The following is a 19,622-nucleotide window of genomic DNA, read 5'->3' on the forward strand; positions in this document are numbered from 1 at the left end:
TGCGAATGTTGTGCCCTACGCAACTCGTGTCGCGTCGTCCCACAATCCTGATCAATGCATAAAATTCATCTAGGTAACCCTACCTCCATCTCTCCAATGTGCAGAGATAACCTAATCTACAAGCCCCATCTATATAAGCCTGAATTAAAATTCGTCTAGGTAACCCTACCTCCCTCTCTCCAATGTGCAACGATAACCTAATCTACAAGTCCCATCTATATAAGCCTATAGAAATCTACTGCAAGGAAGTATGGCAGCCTTGTTGGTTGCATGCGCATCTATTTGCTCACCCTTGATTGCAGGCCCAAAAGATGAATGCCCTTCCTCCTCTACAATGGGCTCAACAAGAATCACTAACTATCCCTCCATAGATAGCTCATCGTGCATAACATCCTCATCTAGCTCACACTCCTCAAGTTTCTCTCCATGCTACTATAGGTGGTTGTCATTTGCAAACTCTATCACGGCTTTGGGTAACTCTGTGCCTGCAAAGGTCTCAACCTGAGCCATCAATGGGCTTTCTAACAGTGGTGACTCCTGAGTCACACTAGGTCGACCTAAGTCCTCACAACTATTGATATTACCTGTCCCATGCGCCATTTCGTCCTCATGTTCGATGTCAGGAATCACCTCCATGAAGTGGGCCTTGTTCCTTAGTGCACCTGTGCCCTAGGGTCCACGGCTCGTGATCTCATCCTTTGATTGTCCCCCTCTATATGAAGATCCAGTTCCTGATATATGCTTCTTCTTCAAATGACAAAACTCCCCAAATGATAGAGCCCTCCTGACCTTAGGGTCCAATGCATCATACTCATCAATCCCCCTTGCGAAAGATCTCATCAAGTCTACAAAAGTGTCTAGCTTTCTCTTCCTCTCAAGTCCATCTAGGAAATGATGCATGGTAGGACGGTTATACTAGCCATACGGATGGATGTTGTTCTTCTGGGTTGGGTGTGCATGTCATTGGCTTCTCTGTTGCTTATGTATCCTTTGTTGCATCCTCTCTAGAATCTGTTGGTTCTGTCTCATCAATTCCTCCATGCTACCCTGCGTACTCCTCTATTTTTGCATCATTGGAGTGTCCATAAATTCACCAATCATTGTGCATGCATGTCTAACACCTCCATGATCTTGCTAGCTTTCCCACAACTGGCCAAGATTATGTTTTGATACCGCTGTAATATCCCAAATTGAAATTTACAACAAATAACAGATAAGTAAACTAAGATACAACAAATAAAATTTACACACATGCACCGGTCAATAAAACACGAGAAATAGGGCGAATAACTGAGCCATTTTATTAATATGGAGAACTAAGTACATCGGATGATAAGAAAGATTGAATTTGGGCTTGCTACTGCAAGCTACGCAAAACCCAGGTGAGAGCACAATGCTCAAGTGCCAAAGAGTTTTCCACCAGAAACTGTGCCTTGCCCTAAAAATGTTGTTGGCTACTGAATGGAACTGGAATAGCTGCCCTGAAGAGTGCCTAGAATGAGTTGGAACTCTGCGTGTGGCCTTCTCACTAGAAACCTGGAATAACCCAAAAAATCCTCACGGACCCCAGTGCTAGAAATGACTCCCACAAAATATGTGCACTGCCCATAAAATTATTGGTGCTACTACTGGAATAGAACCAGGGTTTTTTCCCTCTAAATTGCTCAGAAATTTTTGTGAAATTAACCACAAACTCCTCTCAATACACCCACAAAAACCTAGAAAGGGTTTGAGCTGAATCCACCGACCCTAGGTGACCCCCAAAAAGTGTGAATTGCCCAATCTGGCCAGAAAACGCCCCACATAATTGATACTACTGAATTATGCCCAAATCCACCATGAAAAATTTCTCCCAGCTCCAGTTAAATTCTACACTGAGAAATACCTCCTATCTCCAACCTTTATCTCTCCCAACACCACTTCTCTAAACCCATGTGCAACACTTAGTCAATAAGCTTTGGCGCCCTTGCCAAAATATAGAAAAATCGACCTAGGTAATAACTTTGCCTCCAATCTAGCCCAACGAATCACTGTGCAAACTTCAATCTAACAATAAGGAAATTCCCTGCAAAAGCTCGAAGCCTCTAGCCCATGCTTGCTCCCAAAATGTGCTACACAAAATACCTCTGCGCCTAAGAAAAACACACTACTGAATAAACTCTTGCAATGATGTCCAATGGAAACTTTGAATTGAGCTCCCCAAATTGCCTCACTAGGGAGACACTCGAAGTTCTTTGAAATGAAGGTGGAATTCTCACTCAGAAATTCCTTCTATTGAACAGCACTAGTTGACTTGGCTAAGCAGCTCAAGCAAACTCTCTAATTCTGAAATGAAATGCCAAAAGATAATCCACAAAATGAGCCCATCCTCCTTTTATAATTCCTCCTCATGCTTCTAAACTCCTTTTTAATATTATTTTATTGGTGGGGGCCACTTTCCACTAAGTTACTTTTGTTTCCAATTTAATAAAATAAATTCGCTGCTATTCTCCAATAAAATAATACTAACCACCTTTCTCCAATAATGTTTGCCCCTTGTTAATTAATATTATTAAAATTGAGCAAAATTCCTTAGTGATTCCCATGCTCACAAAATTGGGGATATGACAAGCTTATTTATAGCCTTCCAACCATATGAATGGGTGTGTCTCATGGGCAGGCCAACATGACTCTTGGAGGGCCGATTTGGTCACTTGTGGAGGCAAATACGAATTTCAATTTTGAAATTTTCCCTCCTTTATAACGTCATGAAGAACATGCCTTCCAAAATTTCTTTTGAATAAAAACATATATATATTTTTCTTTTCCTTGCAAGCATGAAGAACATGCTTCAGAATATTTTTTTCTTTTACTTATAATTTATATTACAAGTTCAAATGATACATTATGAAGACCGACCATAGCTACAAAATTCAACACTATGGATATTTTCCACTCTAGTTGAAATTGTCTCTAGCTCGGTTTCCTCTTGGATGAAATCAACCCAAAGCTTCTCAAAGTTGGGAAGCTTGTCACAAGCCCAAACACCCCAAACAAACAAGTCTAACGATGAAGAGAACCCATTTAGTGCTAAGGGCACCAAATCCTCACCCGTGATCTTCAATCCTATGGCAGCAAGCTGATCTCCCAGCATAGTGATCTTCATCAAGTAGTTAGCCACCTTGTTTGTGTCACTCGTGTGTGGCAGAAAGCTTGTTCTTCAGAAGCATCTTGTGGTAACTTTCATGATTTGGGTACAGAGTGATCAAGGCATCATGCATCTCCTTTGCCATCATCTTCTCCAATGTGAGGGATCAAATGGCTCTTCACAGAATCAAGGATGATTTTCTTAGTTTTGCCTGCCTTTTTGTTGTGTTTGGCCAATTGTGCAAGATTGGTAGGCATTGTGACCTTCCCCTCAACAAAACACCAAAAGATCAACCCCCTCCAACAACATCCATGTTCTGCATTTCGAAGGAATAAAGTTTGTAGTGTCTTATACCTTAACCAAATAAATTATTTGGAAAGCATTTCAGATCAGCAACCTATCACAGGTGCATATCAAGTCTCTCAGGCATAAACAACACTCCAATCCCTGGAGCAACTAGTGCATCACACTCAACAACCTATCACATGTCCCAATGCCTATCTTAGGTACAAATCAGCATCAATCATTGAAGCTAGGGCATCGCACCCACTGAAATCCTTCAACAGAATTTTCTCACACGGAACAACCTACTCCATACAATGATACGTACTTAGAAACTAAACTGTAACAATCAGTAAACTGAAAACTATTAACTCTTCTCAAAAACACCAATGTCTAACCAATAAATTTGTATACACTGACAATTAGAAAATACAAACCGTTTTTTACAGACTTGGCCGACTAGGTACCCTAACCGATCCTTGGATTGGATTTGATCTGGTTAGCAGGCAATAGGGTCTGTCCGGCCAGTTAGGCTGATTTCTGGTTCAACCCAGCCAGTCTTTAAAACTATGGTTGGGACATAATCACTTCTGCATAACTGTTCCTTAATCTAGGCCGCTAGATACTACTAGGAAATCAATGTGTGTAGCATAGTCACATCACCTTCATAAGTAACACCCTCCATAAATTTCCCTTACATTTCCATCTCATCCATAAAAATTAATATCCCCTAACTCGTGGAATACTTATCAAATGTTATCAAAAAGGATCAAGAAGAAAAAGAAAGAAAATTTATGCAAACCTTAATTAAATTGAGCCAAAATAAGAGGCTAAGGAGGTGAAGAGCAAAAGAAATAAAGAAAATAAAAAACAACTACATCATTATGGCCCCAGTTTCCAAGTCCTAAGAGCAGAATGCCTATTTAAAGCAAAAAAGGAATTAAAATTAACAAAGAAAAGGAAGGGGAAGTATGTGTAGGTTGAAGCAGAAAAAGCTCCTCTCATAAGATTTTGCAAGTAAATGAAGACTCCTAGACACAGTCTAATCGGCGAGTTTGACCAGATATATATCCTCCACATCATAATATGATTTTGAAAGTTAATCCATGGATTACCCTCATATCCCCTTTCTATAAGTTATCTTCAGTTCTACTCTTGTTGATTGGAGTAGAGAAGTAAGAGTTCTACTTGCATAGGTGGTAAAGCTAGCAGAGAGATATTAGGGTTGACGTTGAAATTAGAGGAGATAGAGTGAATAAGTAGCCAAATCAATGAGCACAGAGAGTGTGTGATTGGCTAAGCAAGAGAAGGGTTTTCAGCAATCAGCAAGTAGATCAGGAATCGAGAGGTAAGAAGGAAGAGGCCGAATAACCTTAGCCTAGCTTAGGACCTGCATGGTTGTACAACAAGTTGCAACGCACAAGGAAAGATCGACTTGTGCGGACATACAATGCACATTTGTGCACAGAAAAGCAAATATGCGCAAGCATTGCGTAGGGGTTGTCTTGCTTTTAATTCAAATCAATGATTGAGTGGAGTTTGCTATAGAAAGGAAGCATTCCCTTACCATATAAATTTCTGAAGAATTTAGTATTTGCTGAGCTAATAGAAAACACACACACTTGCAGGTTTTCCCCGAAGTTGGGGTTCCCTGGGTATATCTTGTGTTATGTGTTAAATGCGTTTGTCTTCATATTTTTTTATTTTCCATTGTGCATTCTAAGTTAGAAAACTCAGTGTAATCGTGATTTAACTTTCCAGAGTAGCAGTTGTTTGTATTTTTGTTTTACACTTAGAAAATTGTGAATCAAGTACTGGGTTTTAAGGAAATCTAGCAACTCTAACTAAGAGGACTTGGGAAATACTTATGTCCTAGCCCATAGACACATGTAATGTGCGTTAACCTCATAATCCTAAAGTTTATTTAGTTAGAAAGTTTTCCTAGATTAACAAAGTTGTTCTAAAACATATTACTTCTAGCATAACAAAGTGTTGCATTCCCAAAAAGATAGATAGGCTTTGTCAAAGCCTTGTTTATCTTTGAGTTATTGATCAAGGATACATGGCATGACGAGCACATGGCATGACGAGATAAGGCTAGAAAGGTTATATATATGCTATGCCTCTCACCCCTTATGTAATATATTTTTCTTATTAATAAAATTATGTGTTTGAGGACACTTTTGCTAAATTTATCAATGGCGGTAAGGTTGCCCCAATTGGTTGGTTCTAACTTCTAAGTAAATCAAGAACATTTGTTTATGTTATTTGTGCTAAATTATCTTATCTATGTTAACGCCTAACAACTAGTTGAAGTTGAATGTGTCATCATAGGTTGGAAGCCATGCATTGGAATCCATAAACTTATTTAGAGTTATATTTCATATCAAAATCTCTTGGGAGGTTTGTCCATGCATTGGGATCTGTGTCAACTAACATGGACAATGGCATTGATGCCACATCATCACCAAAGGTCTACATCAACATTCATGTACGCTCATTATTAATTGAGCATCATTATTACTCGTCTAGAAGCTTCTAGGAAGTCATTTGACCATTTTAATGTCCCCAATTTTTACATTATCTTGTGATGAGATTAGGAGTTTCCAGAGCTTATGTCAGCTAGGTGACAGGAGTTGGATTACATTATTGGTGGGCCTAGAGAGTTTTGAGGAGTTATACAAGGTCCGACTGAGATCGCTTACCATATTTCATCATCAGGGTCAATTCCGCACAGTTTGCTTTTGGTTTTGTTGCATTCCAACAATTTCCAAAAAACGGAGTTATTAAGGGGCATATTTTAATTGATTATGCTTAAGGTGTTGTTTCGGGCCAATTACTTAGAAAAACACCTTATTGTAATAGCTCGTTCAAATCGGGACGAAAATATCTACAGGGAAGGATGATGAAAAGGGGCTTTGGGTGGCCAATGTGACCACAAAGGCGAATTAAGCATTTTCCAGCAATAAAAGTGACTTTAATTAGTTTATAAGTGTCATTTTATTAAATAAAGAAAGGAAAAGTGTTTTTAATATTTAATTGAAGGGAAAAGGTAAGTGAGTTATAGAAAGGGAAATGAGGAGGTATCTCTTCATTCTTACATTTGCTTTTGGAAAAAAAGAGCTCTTGGAGAATTTTTGGAGAGAGTTTAGGGTTTGGAAAACCCTAACCGCCATAGTTCGTTTCTATGTTGAAATTATACACACCAACTGGTCCAAGGAGTGAGATCACCATTGTGCTTCAATTGAGGTCTTATCAGTTGATTTTATTCATTGATATTGTGTTTTCTATATATCTTATAGGTGGAGATATCTAGTCAAATCTGAAGCCAAAGCCACTGTTGAAGAGAGGACGAGTTTCTCTCTCATTTTGTTGGTCGAATCCACTGAAATAAAGGCTGAGCTGGAAGGAAAAGACAGGGAGGTGTTCTGCAACTTTGGTAACAAGAATTTCCTTTCTGAGAGTTAAGTCTCCTCTTTCATTTGCAGGGCCAAAGTCTGCATCCATGGGACCAAGTTTCTACTGTTAGATCTGCGCCGATGTGTTCTCCTTCATTATCACTGAGTGTGACCATTATTGTGGACTGTGGGACTGTTTATTAAGCTAGTCAAAGTTCTGGGCTTCGATGAAGGCATATTGTGGAGAATTTTTTGGCATCAGTTCTGAAGCTGCGTTAAAGGAAAGCACTCTCCACCATTCTCATCTGCTCAAAAGTCAATTAAATAGGGCCTACACTCTACCATACACCTGAGTTTTCACTTTTGACAGTCAAATTCATTCCTGGAGCTGATTCGAGCCATCTTAGACCAAGTCTGAAGTGGAGCCAAACATTTCCAGGCAGCATTAATATCAGGTTTCCTATTCCTTGAAGTCTGTGCTATTATTTCTCTGATTGTGACATGAATATAGACTTCTAAATTTACTCATTTCACTGTATATCTATTTCTGAGTTTTACTTTTGCTATCTACATTTATGATGTGCTGAAAGTTGAAGAAAACATGCTCTGTTATTGTAGACTGATATTTTAAATAAAGGAAAGGTACTTCCCACAATCTGATCCGCGTTGTTCATTCTCATAAAATTACTTGTTATTATATACTGAAGTTGACTAATATTTAGAGACATTAGTTCATTGAAAGCCACCATTGGGAAATTAAAACCATTCAGAAACACCTACAGCAATGTGCATGTGACATGTTTGACAAAATGTCTCATTGAAGAGTCACTGAAAAACTAAGGAATTTATGGTCATTTTGGAGATTTTCTGAGAGGAATTTTACAATGGTATCAGAGCATGTTCTTGAACAGCTCCTGGGTTTAAAGGGCAGATTATAACAAGGGAAAAATGCTTCCAAGTCAAAAATAATTGTTTGCCCAAAAATTTGAAAATTATGACAAAAGCTTTGCAAAGGTGATAGAGCACATGGAAGCATGGGTGTCATCAAAGGCAGTAAATAATAAAAGGAATAGCAAATCCAAAGATGAAAATGTAGTCCAAGACCAAGGAGCAAGGATTGAAGGTGAAAACCATGACCAAACCTTCTAGGACGAATTGTAAAATGTCACACCCATTGAAAATGTAGCTATCACAGATTCACCCCAACAGGTTGGAATGAGAGTTTGGGATGAAAGGGAATCAGAAATTGATACAGAATGTCAGTCGTCACTTAGCGAGATTGTTGAGTTAGATGATGAGTACAAAGAAAATCATGAGGCTATGACAGTTGATGATGATTCCCAAGAGGTGTGTAAAGATGATAACAAACAGGTTGTTGATGGTGCAAACCCAAACCCATCAGTTGATGAGGTAGATGTTCCTCACCAACATACTTATGCCTATATCTTGGAAAACCAATTGAAGATGAACGCAAACAAGATTAGGGCAACGACGAGGCAATATGATGATGCACTGGGTTTGGTGACAAATTATTGTTCGAGAAGTGCAGTGGCACATGACAGTTTAGTAGGAGAACCTTCACTTATGGATTTTCAAACCCTCAGAAAGGCATTGGTAGAGATGAGATCTAACTACCTACACTTCATCTCATATAGAGCACCTACACATGCTTGCTAAGATATATAACGATGCACAAGTAGGGAAAGAGAAGGAAGTTGGCAAGCTTACACATGAGATTGAGACTACCCAAGAGTCACTGAAGAGCACTCTGATGGCCCTTCAAGAATCAAAGTTGCAAGTTGAGCAGCTTTGTATGGAGTTGAGTTATGTGTGTTCTTCATTCTCCATAGTAGGCAGTGAGTTAACTATGGAAACCATCACACAAGAGGATGTTAGAGGCACTCATGATTTGATAGAGGAGCCTATGGTGATAGTGGAGCACGAGGAACACCTAGATGAATTGGCACTTGCAGAGAAGTATGTTCCAGAGGTTTTCGATTATACACCCACAGGATGTGGAGACAAATATATTGCAGATGAGGATGCATCCATCTAGGATCCAGGTTTAGTTGACATGAGTGGAGTGGATACTAGAGACCCAAGTTGGCATTGGGATCCAGGTGGGATTTTCAATCATTCACCAAGTGTGAAAAAGGATTATGTCGTTGACAGGGTGATTGACCCAATGACCAAACACTCACGTTCCTTCACACTTCCATCTGAGTTATGGTTAGCGCTAGTGGCGAGTTGGCTTGACAGAAGAGTATGCAGGCTTCAGGAGATGTCCTGGCACATCGTTCATGCATGGGGTTCTAGGGTGATCAGCATTCCCCAATGGGAGTTATTCAGATGGGATGGCATTTGTAAGCCACTAGACAAAGCAGTATATGGGGATGATGTTCTTCCACTGATGTATTGGGCACAGGAGCCATCGAGGATCAACACAATAGTGACATCCCCATTAGCATGTAAGGGGTCATGCCACTTAGGTCTACCACGACAGAGAAGGCGATATGACTAACATCATAGTGGGTCCACTAGCAGGGTGGCAGATGCATTTGCTCTTGCGGGATACCAATTGGTATGAGGTGCGTTAGCAGCAGGCAGTGATACCCATTGGGGTACAGGGATATGCCAAAGTGTGCAGAGGTAAGCAGAGAAGTACGGTGATGCATGGTCTTATGTAATGGTGTATAGTATTGCACAACAAGATCTTGGAGGATGCTTTTGGGGAGACCAATTGATTAGGACATCAGGCATACCAGTGGGCCTGGGCTTACCCAAGATCGATGAGTGGGTGGATGAGCGTCAGGGAGCATTGCATTCCTCGAAGATTAATCTTTGATTGGAACATCACCTGATCACAGTCAAATAGAAGGATATTTGATTGGAACACGCCCTTGAGATTGACCCATGCACCTGTCACTTTCCAGTCCTACATACCGTAGCAAAGGCTTTTTTTGTTGTCCTTTGATGCTCTCATAACATATAGCAGGACACATGGGGGTCACCTAAGACAGTTGTTTGAGACAGTGCATCGTGGACAGGAGAATGACTTCCCAGTTGGGGCATATGGTGAAGCACGAGTTGACAGATACAAGATTAGGGATGGTGTGACCCATTGCAAAGGTAGCATATGTTCCACCCCTGAGTACACACTTGGGGAGATGATCAAGAGAGAGTTGCATGACACACCTTCGGCAAGACATTTCGAGGCATTGCATGAGCATGGGGCACAGTGGATGGTAGGCCTCTTTTATAGAAGGGTGTGTGGGCTCTAGGCAGTAATTGGGTACATCACCAAGGGATGGGATAGCGAAGTCTATTGTGTGATTAGGCAGCAGTAAGGCAGTTTAGCATGCACCAAATTGATTCATGATACATAGTGTCCTTCTATTGGTTGCATACATGGATTAGTGATGGGGCACAGATGGGCGCCAAAAGTTAGCAATACTTCGCCACAGCAGTTAGTTATGATCAGAGTGGCGCAGCAGCAACATGGCAATTTCCTTCTGGGTTTAGTATGGGACCCTGGCCTTACAAGGCTTGACAGCGCAACTACCATTACGGGTGAGTTGGTCTTTACAGGGGAAGACCACTCAGATCTTCCATTGGACTTCAATTTGGCGGAGAGCGTTTCACTTCTCGGTGATTCGTTGATGGTATCAAAGGAGGAGACAGGGGTTAGTTCATGTGGACAAGGACTCTTATCAACATGAGTTGGATCCTACTTTCAGGAGTTCACTCTTGAGGTACATGGGATTAGTATGGTACCCTGGCCTTACAAGGCTTGATAGCTCAACTACCATTACGGGCGAGTTGGTCTTTACAAGGGAAAACCACTCAGATCTTCCATTGGACTTCAGTTTGGCGGAGTGTTTTACTTCTCAGTGATTTGTTGATGGTATCAGAGGAGGAGGCAGGGGTTAGTTCATGTGGACGAGGACCCTTTTCAGCATGAGTTGGATCGTATTTTCATGGGTTCACTCTTGAGGTAAATGGGATTGGTTTTCCGGTAGAGCAACTTCTCAAGGAGTTGGTCGAAATTTCGCATTTTCAGGACACTACTTATTGGCAATGTGTTGAAGGCCTCTAGTGTATATGCCTTGTTTGGGAGTGAGTGGAGCGAGGAATGTTTCACAATGATCAATATTGTCTAGTACCCCGGTTTTAATCAAGATCAACTTGTGAAGAGGCAGCGAGTGATAACATTGCTTGAGGACAAGCAATTTTGGGGAGGGGAGACTGTAATGTCCCCAACTTTTACATTATCTTGTGATGAGATTAGGAGTCTCCAAAGCTTATGTCAACCAGGTCACAGGAGATGGATTACATTTTTGGTGAGCCCAGAGGGTTTTGAGGAGTTCTACAAGGTCCAACTAAGATCGCTTACCATATTTCATCATCAAGATCAATTCCACACAGTTTGCTTTTGGTTTCGTTGCATTCCGACAAATTCTATAAAACAAAGTAATTAACAGGCATATTTTACTTACTTACGCTTAAGGTGTTGCTTCGGGCCAATTACTTGGAAAAACACCTTAGTGTAATAGCTCATTAGAATTAGGGCGAAAATATCTACAGGACAGGATGATGAAAAGGGGTTTTGGGTGGCCAATGTAACCACAGAGGCGAATTAAGCATTTTTCGGCATTAGAAGTGACTTTAATTAGTTTATAAAAGTCACTTTATTAAATGAAAAAAAGGGAAAGTGTTTTTAATATTTAAATGAAGGGAAAAGGTAAGTGAGTTATAAAAGGGGAAAAGAGGTAGTCTCACCTCATTATTACACTTGCTTTTGGAGAAAGAGTTCTTGAAGAAATTTTGGAAAGGAGTTTAGGGTTTGGAAAACCCTAGCCACCATAGTTGGTTTCAGTGTTGAAACTATACACTCTAACTGGTCCAAAGAGTGAAATCACACAAATTTCACCATTGTGCTTCAATGGAGAAAAGAGTTGGCAGTGAATATTGAGGTATTGAAGTCTTATCAATTGATTTTATTCACTGATATTGTGTTTTCTACATATCTCCTTCTTACAGGTGAAGATATCTAGTCAAATCTGAAGCCAATGCCATTGTTGAAGAGAGAACAAGTTTTTCTCTCATTTTGTTGGTCGAATCGACTGAAATAAAGGCTGAGCTGGAAGGAAAAGACAGGGACGTGTTCTGGAACTTCAGTAGCACAAACTTCCTTTTTTTGAGAGGTCGAGTCTCCTCTTTCATTTGCAGGGGTCGAAATCTACATCCACGGGGCCGAGTTTCTACTGTTAGAACTGGGCCGAGTTTCATTTATATAAGTCTGGGACGTGTTCTCCTTCATTATTGCTAAGTGTGACCAATATTGTGGGCCGTGGGACTGTTTATTAAGCTGGTTGAAGTTCTGGGCTTGGATGAAGGTGTGTTGTGGAGATTCTTTTGACATCAGTTCTGGAGCTACATTAAAGGAAAGCACTCTCCACCATTCTCATCTGCTGGACAGCCAATTAAAGAGGGCCTACACTCTACCATACACCTGAGTTTTCACTTGTGACAGTCAAATTCATTTCTGGAGCTGATTCAAATCATCTTAGACCAAGTCTGAAGTGGAGACAAACATTTCCGGGGAGCATTAATATCAGGTTTCCTATTCCTTGAAGTCTGTGCTATTATTTCTCTGATTGTGACATGAATATGGACTTCCAAATTTACTCGTTTCACTGTATATCTTTTTTTGAGTTTTACTTCTGCTATCTACATTTATGATGTGTTGAACGTTGAAGAAAACATGCTCTGTTATTGTGGACTGATATTTTAAATAAAGGAAAGGTGTTTCCCACACTCTGATTCGTGTTGTTCATTCTCATAAAATTACTTGTTATTATATACCGAAGTTGAGGACTAATATTTAGAGACATTAGTTTATTGAAAGCCACTGTTGGGAAATTAAAACCATTCAGAAACACCTACAGCAATGTGCATGTGACATGTTTGATAAAATGTCTCACTGAAGAGTCACTCAAAAACTCCAAAATTTATGGTCATTTGGGAGATTTCCTGAGAGAGAATTTTACAACCATCTCCTCGTGAGTATTTACTTCTAGAACTTCTTAAAGGGTGGCCAATTCCAGGAGCAACTATATTTTGACAATGCCCAAAATTCTGTCAGATCAATGGCATTGGAAGAAAATTGATTGCCGGAATTCCAAAATGGGTCATAATAGGAAAACAGATAAAAAATGACCAAGTGATTGTTGAAATTAGGTAGCCTTAGGAGGTACTCCCACGTAGGTCATAATAGGAAAACAGATAAAAAATGACCAAGTGATTGTTGAAATTAGGTAGCCTTAGGAGGTACTCCCACAAACACTGGGTGCTTGTATTGTGAGGAGAAAACCCAGAAAAAGAAGAGTTTGTGGGCGAGGCACCCAAGTTTGGGTTTGTGGACCCAAAGGAGTGGGCTTAGAACCCAAGAAAGTGAATTTTATATTCATTTATTGTTGAGTTGATATTGGGGATTTCTTTAAGGACAAAGAGCCTTCCAATGGGACCTTTTGGCAAAGTATAAGTATAGGCCAGGCTAGAAAAGCAAGAAGGGTGTTTCTCTTGTGAAGAAGGCAGCAAAGGAGTTGCAGGAGTGAAAGGACAACTGTGAAAAAATTATGGCCTAAAGGAGAAGACCGAATTCTAGGACAGTTGGACAGTGTTTTGGTTGTAGGCAGCTCGAGAATAGGAGGGCCAAGCTGAGTTTGGAGGCCTGTTGAAGGTCGTAGCGAGAAAATAGGAAGACCACAAGGCCTGTAACCACTAACAGGGCCGAGATTGCAGCAGCACGTCCAAAGGTGGTTAGGAGAGTTGGGAAGTCTTTATCATAGATCATTGCCTTCGCTATTCAAATATGGTCCTTTTCTTCCTCTCAGAAACCCCATTTTGCTGAGGGTTGTAATGCACTATGAGTTCCTTCTTTATCCCTCCCTCCCTACAGAAATCCTAAAACTCATTGGAGGTATACTCACCCCCATTATCATATTTTAGTACCTTAATCTTCTTCCTAGTCAAGTTCTCCACAAGAGCTTTGAACTCTTGAAACTGACCAAAATCCTCACCCTTGGTCTTCAAGAAGTAGATTCATGTCTTTCCAAAATAGTCATTTATGAATGTCGCAAAGTAACAAGACCCTGTGATTGGTTCCATTAACATAGGACCACATATATGAATGCACCAAATCCAATATCCCTTTGGGCCTAGTCTCATTGTGAGGAAACGTTGCCTTGGCATGCTTTCCAAGCACACACCCTTTGCACACTCCCTCCTGCTCCACCCTAATCTCCAGATAACCTGTGACAATTTTTCGTAACATAGGTAGAGCCTTGTCGTGTAGGTGGTCCATCCTCCTATGCCAAGTCTCATACTAGCTATCACTCTCATGTACGAGAGTCTCCACTGATCGTCCTCTCAACAGAGATAGGTTTTTCTCCCTACTCCCAATTACTCGCCTCTTTTTGGAATCAGCTCCTTTCGGCTCAACAGCTACTTCACCTCCCGTGAAGCTGGCTTCTAGTCCCCTATCCTCCATGGTCGAAACTGATGTGAGATTATTTTCCATCCCCGGTACAAACATCACTTGGTTCACCTCCATGACCCCCTAAGTCCATCTGAAACTCAATGTTGTCAATGCCCTCTACTACATACTTGGTGTTGTCTCCAAGCTCCACATGTAGGTCTCTAGGCTCTTTTCCATGGTGAAAATATCTCAAGATCGCATCATGTGACAAGATGCTCCACTATCCACAAACCACACCCCTCATGTAATGTTGCCAGAAAGGCATGAAACAAAGGCAAAATTCTTATCAAACTTCTTGGCCAACTCATCCATCTGTGTTGTTGTTGTTGTCATAGGTGCCTTTCCATTGCCCTTCTTCATGTTTGGACATTGTCCAGCAAAGTGACCGAATTTACGAAATGCAAAGCGTTTTACTTTGCTAATGTCCCTCTTTTTACCTTGTGAGAAGATCCTCCTCCATGCTAGTTTTGCTTGGTCTTCCCCTTGCCCTTTTTCATTTGCGCAACAAGAGCTAGTTCTTCTTCCTCACCACTACTCCTTCATTGTCCACCAGTCAATAAATTCTCCCAGATCTCCTTTTGGATGAAGTCATCCCACAACCAGCCCCAATCAAGAAGTTGTTGCCTAGCAAGGATCTCCCCTCCACAAAGGTGGTCAAATGCTTACTTAGAGCATCATTCTTTTAAAGCTACTTTCACAAGCTCTAAATCATTCACTGCCTCCCCAATAGCTGATAGCTTATCACAAGCCTGCTGGATCCTGGTGAGGAAGATGTTACGGTTTCTAATCTATTCATCCTAATGTTGTTTAATTTTTCCCACCGCACCATCTTCCTATTTTCATTCATTCTCTGATGAACACTGGTTAGGGCTACCCACATCTGTCATGTCATGTCCTTCCTTGCTATGTGAGGAATTATATGATCACTCACTCCATCCAAGATTATACCCCTTGTTTTTAAATCCTTAAGGTTGTGCTCGGCTGCTTCCACAAGATCAGAAGGAACCTGGATATTTGTATTTGTAAAATCCCACAAACCATTCATTTTCAGAACAATAGTGATCCACTCCTTCCATGGACTAAAATTAGCCACCCCATCCAACCTGTCTTCATATCTCAAACTACTCAGTGATGGCATTTCACAAATCAACCTTGGCAACAAAACCCTAGTTGTAAAATTAAATTAATTTTGCTGCCGTACAAAGAAAAACAATTTGCTGCTGTAAACCATGGTTATCATAAATCTCTCTCTATTGAGTTTTCTAGAGCCCTGACACGATGTTAAATTTCTAATACCAACCCAGATTTATTCTCTTAACAATTATTTATTCCCAAAAAATTATTTTATTATCCAAATAATTTCTGAATTGCTGAAAAAATATAATCACTAGTATTTTAACTTCCAGAAATTAATATGCAACAAAAAAATTAAGCAGCGAGATCAAGCACATCACAACAACAAATGTACACCCATAGCAATTCTCCTTCATTCAATAATCTCAGGAAAATCTGGGTTTCGACCAACAAATAAAATACACAGAAAAATACAATGACGCATCTCCCAGGGCCAAGGACAAGTCCCCTGGCAACATAGATTATAGGACATACTCATGCCAAGCAGGACTCTAACAATGCTCGCCATATATGAAGCATATGACTCCACTCATTCATTGCCTCTCAACGTAAGGATAGCATCAAAGCTTTCAAATGAACTAAAAGTCATGTAAAAATAAGCTTACAGCCTTACTATTGTTCTTGACCTCCAAACGATATAATTTGCATCTTCCTAATCTTCAGGAACACCACCATGCACATAAGAGGCAATATCTATTGTTAAAGAATAGGATTAAAAGTAGGTAAAAACATTATGACTGAAATTAACCGTAACAAATTCCACTTATTTGGCCATTAGACTTGCTATAGACTCAATCATGTTGTCATAATCGGTTGCATCCCCAGCCATGTACTTTTGCCAATTGCATCTAGACCATGTGCTATTAAGTTGTTTATGCCATAAGTCCTTAAAGTTCAGATAACAAAGTAATTAATTCATATTACAAATTGTATTATCTATTCTAAAACAGCAACAGAAATTCATTCACAAGCATTATTTCATAAAATTCCATACCATTAAATCAGGCCCTTTCCCAGCTGTCCCGGTCCCTGCACTGGCACTGGGTTCTGCCATTGACACATCACGAGAGCTAGAAGCCTGCTCTTGTCCCTCCTTCGTAGCCTTTGAAGCAGCTTCCTCTGCAGCCCTTTTAGCAGCAGCTTCTTGCCTTGCCCTCTCCTCTTCCATAGAAACTCGAAGAGCCAAAGCCAACTCTGGGTCCAAATTTGGATCAACACCAAACTCAAAGCCTGATCCACCTCCTGCAGCAGCAGCGGCGGCAGCAGCAGCACCAGCAGCTGCTGCTGCTGCGAATCCACTTCCACCTTCTCCGTCTCCTGTAAATATAGGTGAGCTGCACAGTGTAATAACAAAGAATTATTAATATTTTAGACATGGACTCACGATGCAGGTTACTAGTCCATAGAAAACATGACTAATTTAATACCTGATGAGAACATCTGACAGAACATTCGGGCCTGGAGGAACATGTACAATGTGACTATTATCATTGCTATTTACAGCTGCAAGGAGAGCCTCCAGTTTTTCTGGCTTCCCATCATCTTCCTCTCCAAAATCCACAATATCAAGCGCTACATTATTTTTCTTCAACTTCTTTCCAATTGCCTCTAGAGTCTTCTTATCACATTTAATGTGACTGAAATAACCAGAACACAGTTAGCTGGAAGAAGAAATAATTCAAAACCTTCATGAACACCATATAATATATAATCCACCTAAAATACCTTCCAGCAAACACTATAATTCGTTGCTGCTGCTTTTTGTTCTGGCGATGTTTAAGTGCCAGCTGAGCCACCTGAATACCAGATGTCAAATTTATCTCCCCACCAATTTGTAAACCTGCAAATAACAACCATAGAAACCTAACATACTTCAAATACCATTAAATCAATTGTGACGGGTGTTATTTATGCAAGGTTGATATTATCAAGTTATCTGATTATCGACTCAATTTTCATTGCATAAAATTTAACCATAACCTATAAGCTGAAATGTATCCTCTTATTATACAGAAGTTAATCTATGATGCTGATGAGGGTACAGGAGAAAAAGGAAACGACACTACCAAGTGCTGAGTTTTTCCTTAAGAGTTGACATTTAGTTACCACTGCATCTTTATATTTTGCTATCTATACACCAGTTGTGCATTTCTAGAAACCTCTCCGAATAGAACCATGCTACATTTTAAAGCCTTCTGGCTGAATGCATCTGTATTTTGCTTTTACTATGCTTAGACAGATGCTAGCTTTCACAAGCACCCAAATTAATTAAAAGACATTCTATCCAATAATTAATATAGAACAGCAGGTTATCTAGTACAAATTCAGGACAAAAATAACTGTAGCAACACTTATTTGTGTGCTGACTGACACTTCTTGAACTAGCACTCTATGCTGTTGGGTTAAAATATGCTTCACCAAGTGCTTGAAGAGTGCACACTTAATTTTGTGGAATGAGAATCCATGGAAAAATATACCATAGATTCTAGTGGCATTTTTCTTCTCATACTAATAGATGGAAGAATGGGCATTGCTATGTAACTCTGCCCAGAAAGGAGTACTTATATCAATGCATCAATGTTTTTCAGTATGCACTAAGGCTTGAAATTCAGTGGGGAATCTGTGCAATATTTTACCTTCAATGTTTCTGTTTCTACAAGTTTAGTTTGTCTGGCTAAACTAGCACAACAGTTAAGATTATTTTGTCATGAATTTGTACAATAATTTCGGGACCACTCATAAGGGGGGTCTAATATCAATTGATGATGTAGAGATATTTGCTCTCTTGAATCAACAAATGGACTAGTCATTAAGAGTTAGGTTATAGGTTAAGTAAAACATATATAAGGTTATTTGAGAAGGGAAAATTTAGATTAAAAATAAAAATAAAAAATATAACCTGAAGAACCCAAGTAAAAAAGACATGAAAATCCTGGGTCCAACTTTAATGCAAAAATAAGGCACTGATAATTGGAAAGAAGTGAAATGTCACTTAAAGGATAATAATGAGATAGAAACCCCTTAGAGGGGGGGAGTGATTCCCATCTTTCAATAGAAGTACATTTTGGTTTTACGCATGTTTCAAATTTTTGTGTATTGTTTTGCAAGGATTGCCTTCCCATTTGACCGGACTTAATGCCCCATAGGTGTAATCTTTTACTAATTCATCCACAAAAATATATGATGAACCTAGAGTTTATGGTTCTCATATCTTTTTTAAAAAGTTATAATAAATGGAGTTTATTATTATTATTATCCAATTTTAAGGTCACAGCCAAGCCAGACACCAAATTGGTGTATGAGACCCCCTTGTTTGTGGGACAAGGGACCCACCTCCGCTCAGCAATTTGAGTCTGCATACTAAGCTCTGACAAAGGCATACATACTCTACCCCGCTCTGGTTTTGAACCTGCTACCTCTTAGGAGGAAACACATGCTCTTAACCATTAGGCCCACTCAAGCTGTCGCCTTGTCACGCGAGATGAATAGGCTTTTATTTTCCAACATTGTTATCTATGCATATGCCCAATAAATGATAGCACTCACCTTCAGCATTATGCCCATTGGGATGGATAATGTTTGGCTAAGCCTTGTCGTGTGGTTTAAGCCTCTAAACAAATATATGAGTAGGCTTGATATTCATAAGCTCATTTCAAATATAAATACATGACAAGAAGGTAACTCAAGTTGACGGTGATAAGTTAATTGTTGTAACACCCTTACCATGGGACTCCTTTGTTGACATCTCAGTCACTATATTCGGTGTATTTTCTCTTAAAAACAATAAAATTCAGCCAACCTCAATAATTGGTGAATTTAATAGAAAATTTCAAATTTACTGGTCAATTTAAAGTCATATTTAATGACCAAACAATGTTTTTTATAGATGGTTAAAAAAAGCATTAAGATTTGACATTTCTTCCAACACACACACACATTGACATTTTTGAATAATGTATGATGTTCAAACATGCTTTCAAGATGTTATAACATAATTTAACAAATTCTCATAGCTGAACTTAAGGGCAAATTTTATCATATTTTTGCACATGAAATTTGAAAAAAATTTCATGGTTGCCAAATTCAAACACGAAAAATGAACCAAGTGATTTAGGTTGACAAAGTAAGGAGTGAATTGTAT

At 39.7% G+C, this 19,622-nt stretch overlaps 1 protein-coding gene across 2 annotated transcripts in view; it reads right to left on the reverse strand.

Annotated features, from left to right (window-relative positions):
- Positions 1 to 19,622, reverse strand: part of LOC149218028 (26S proteasome non-ATPase regulatory subunit 4 homolog) — an 89,843-nt gene that overhangs the window by 41,010 nt on the left and 29,211 nt on the right. For both annotated transcript variants that reach the window (XM_089383751.1, XM_089383750.1), the window contains exons 4-6: positions 17,207 to 17,321; positions 16,909 to 17,118; positions 16,476 to 16,815 (exon numbers count right to left, since the gene is read on the reverse strand). In XM_089383751.1, the coding sequence (XP_089239877.1) occupies positions 16,476 to 16,815; positions 16,909 to 17,118; positions 17,207 to 17,321 (665 nt within the window). The remainder of the gene's footprint in view (positions 1 to 16,475; positions 16,816 to 16,908; positions 17,119 to 17,206; positions 17,322 to 19,622) is intronic.

The sequence above is a fragment of the Pinus tabuliformis genome, chromosome Q, assembly GCF_031772625.1.
Source record: "Pinus tabuliformis cultivar Carrire ecotype Pingquan chromosome Q, CPIR1, whole genome shotgun sequence".
Classification (NCBI taxonomy): domain Eukaryota; kingdom Viridiplantae; phylum Streptophyta; class Pinopsida; order Pinales; family Pinaceae; genus Pinus; species Pinus tabuliformis.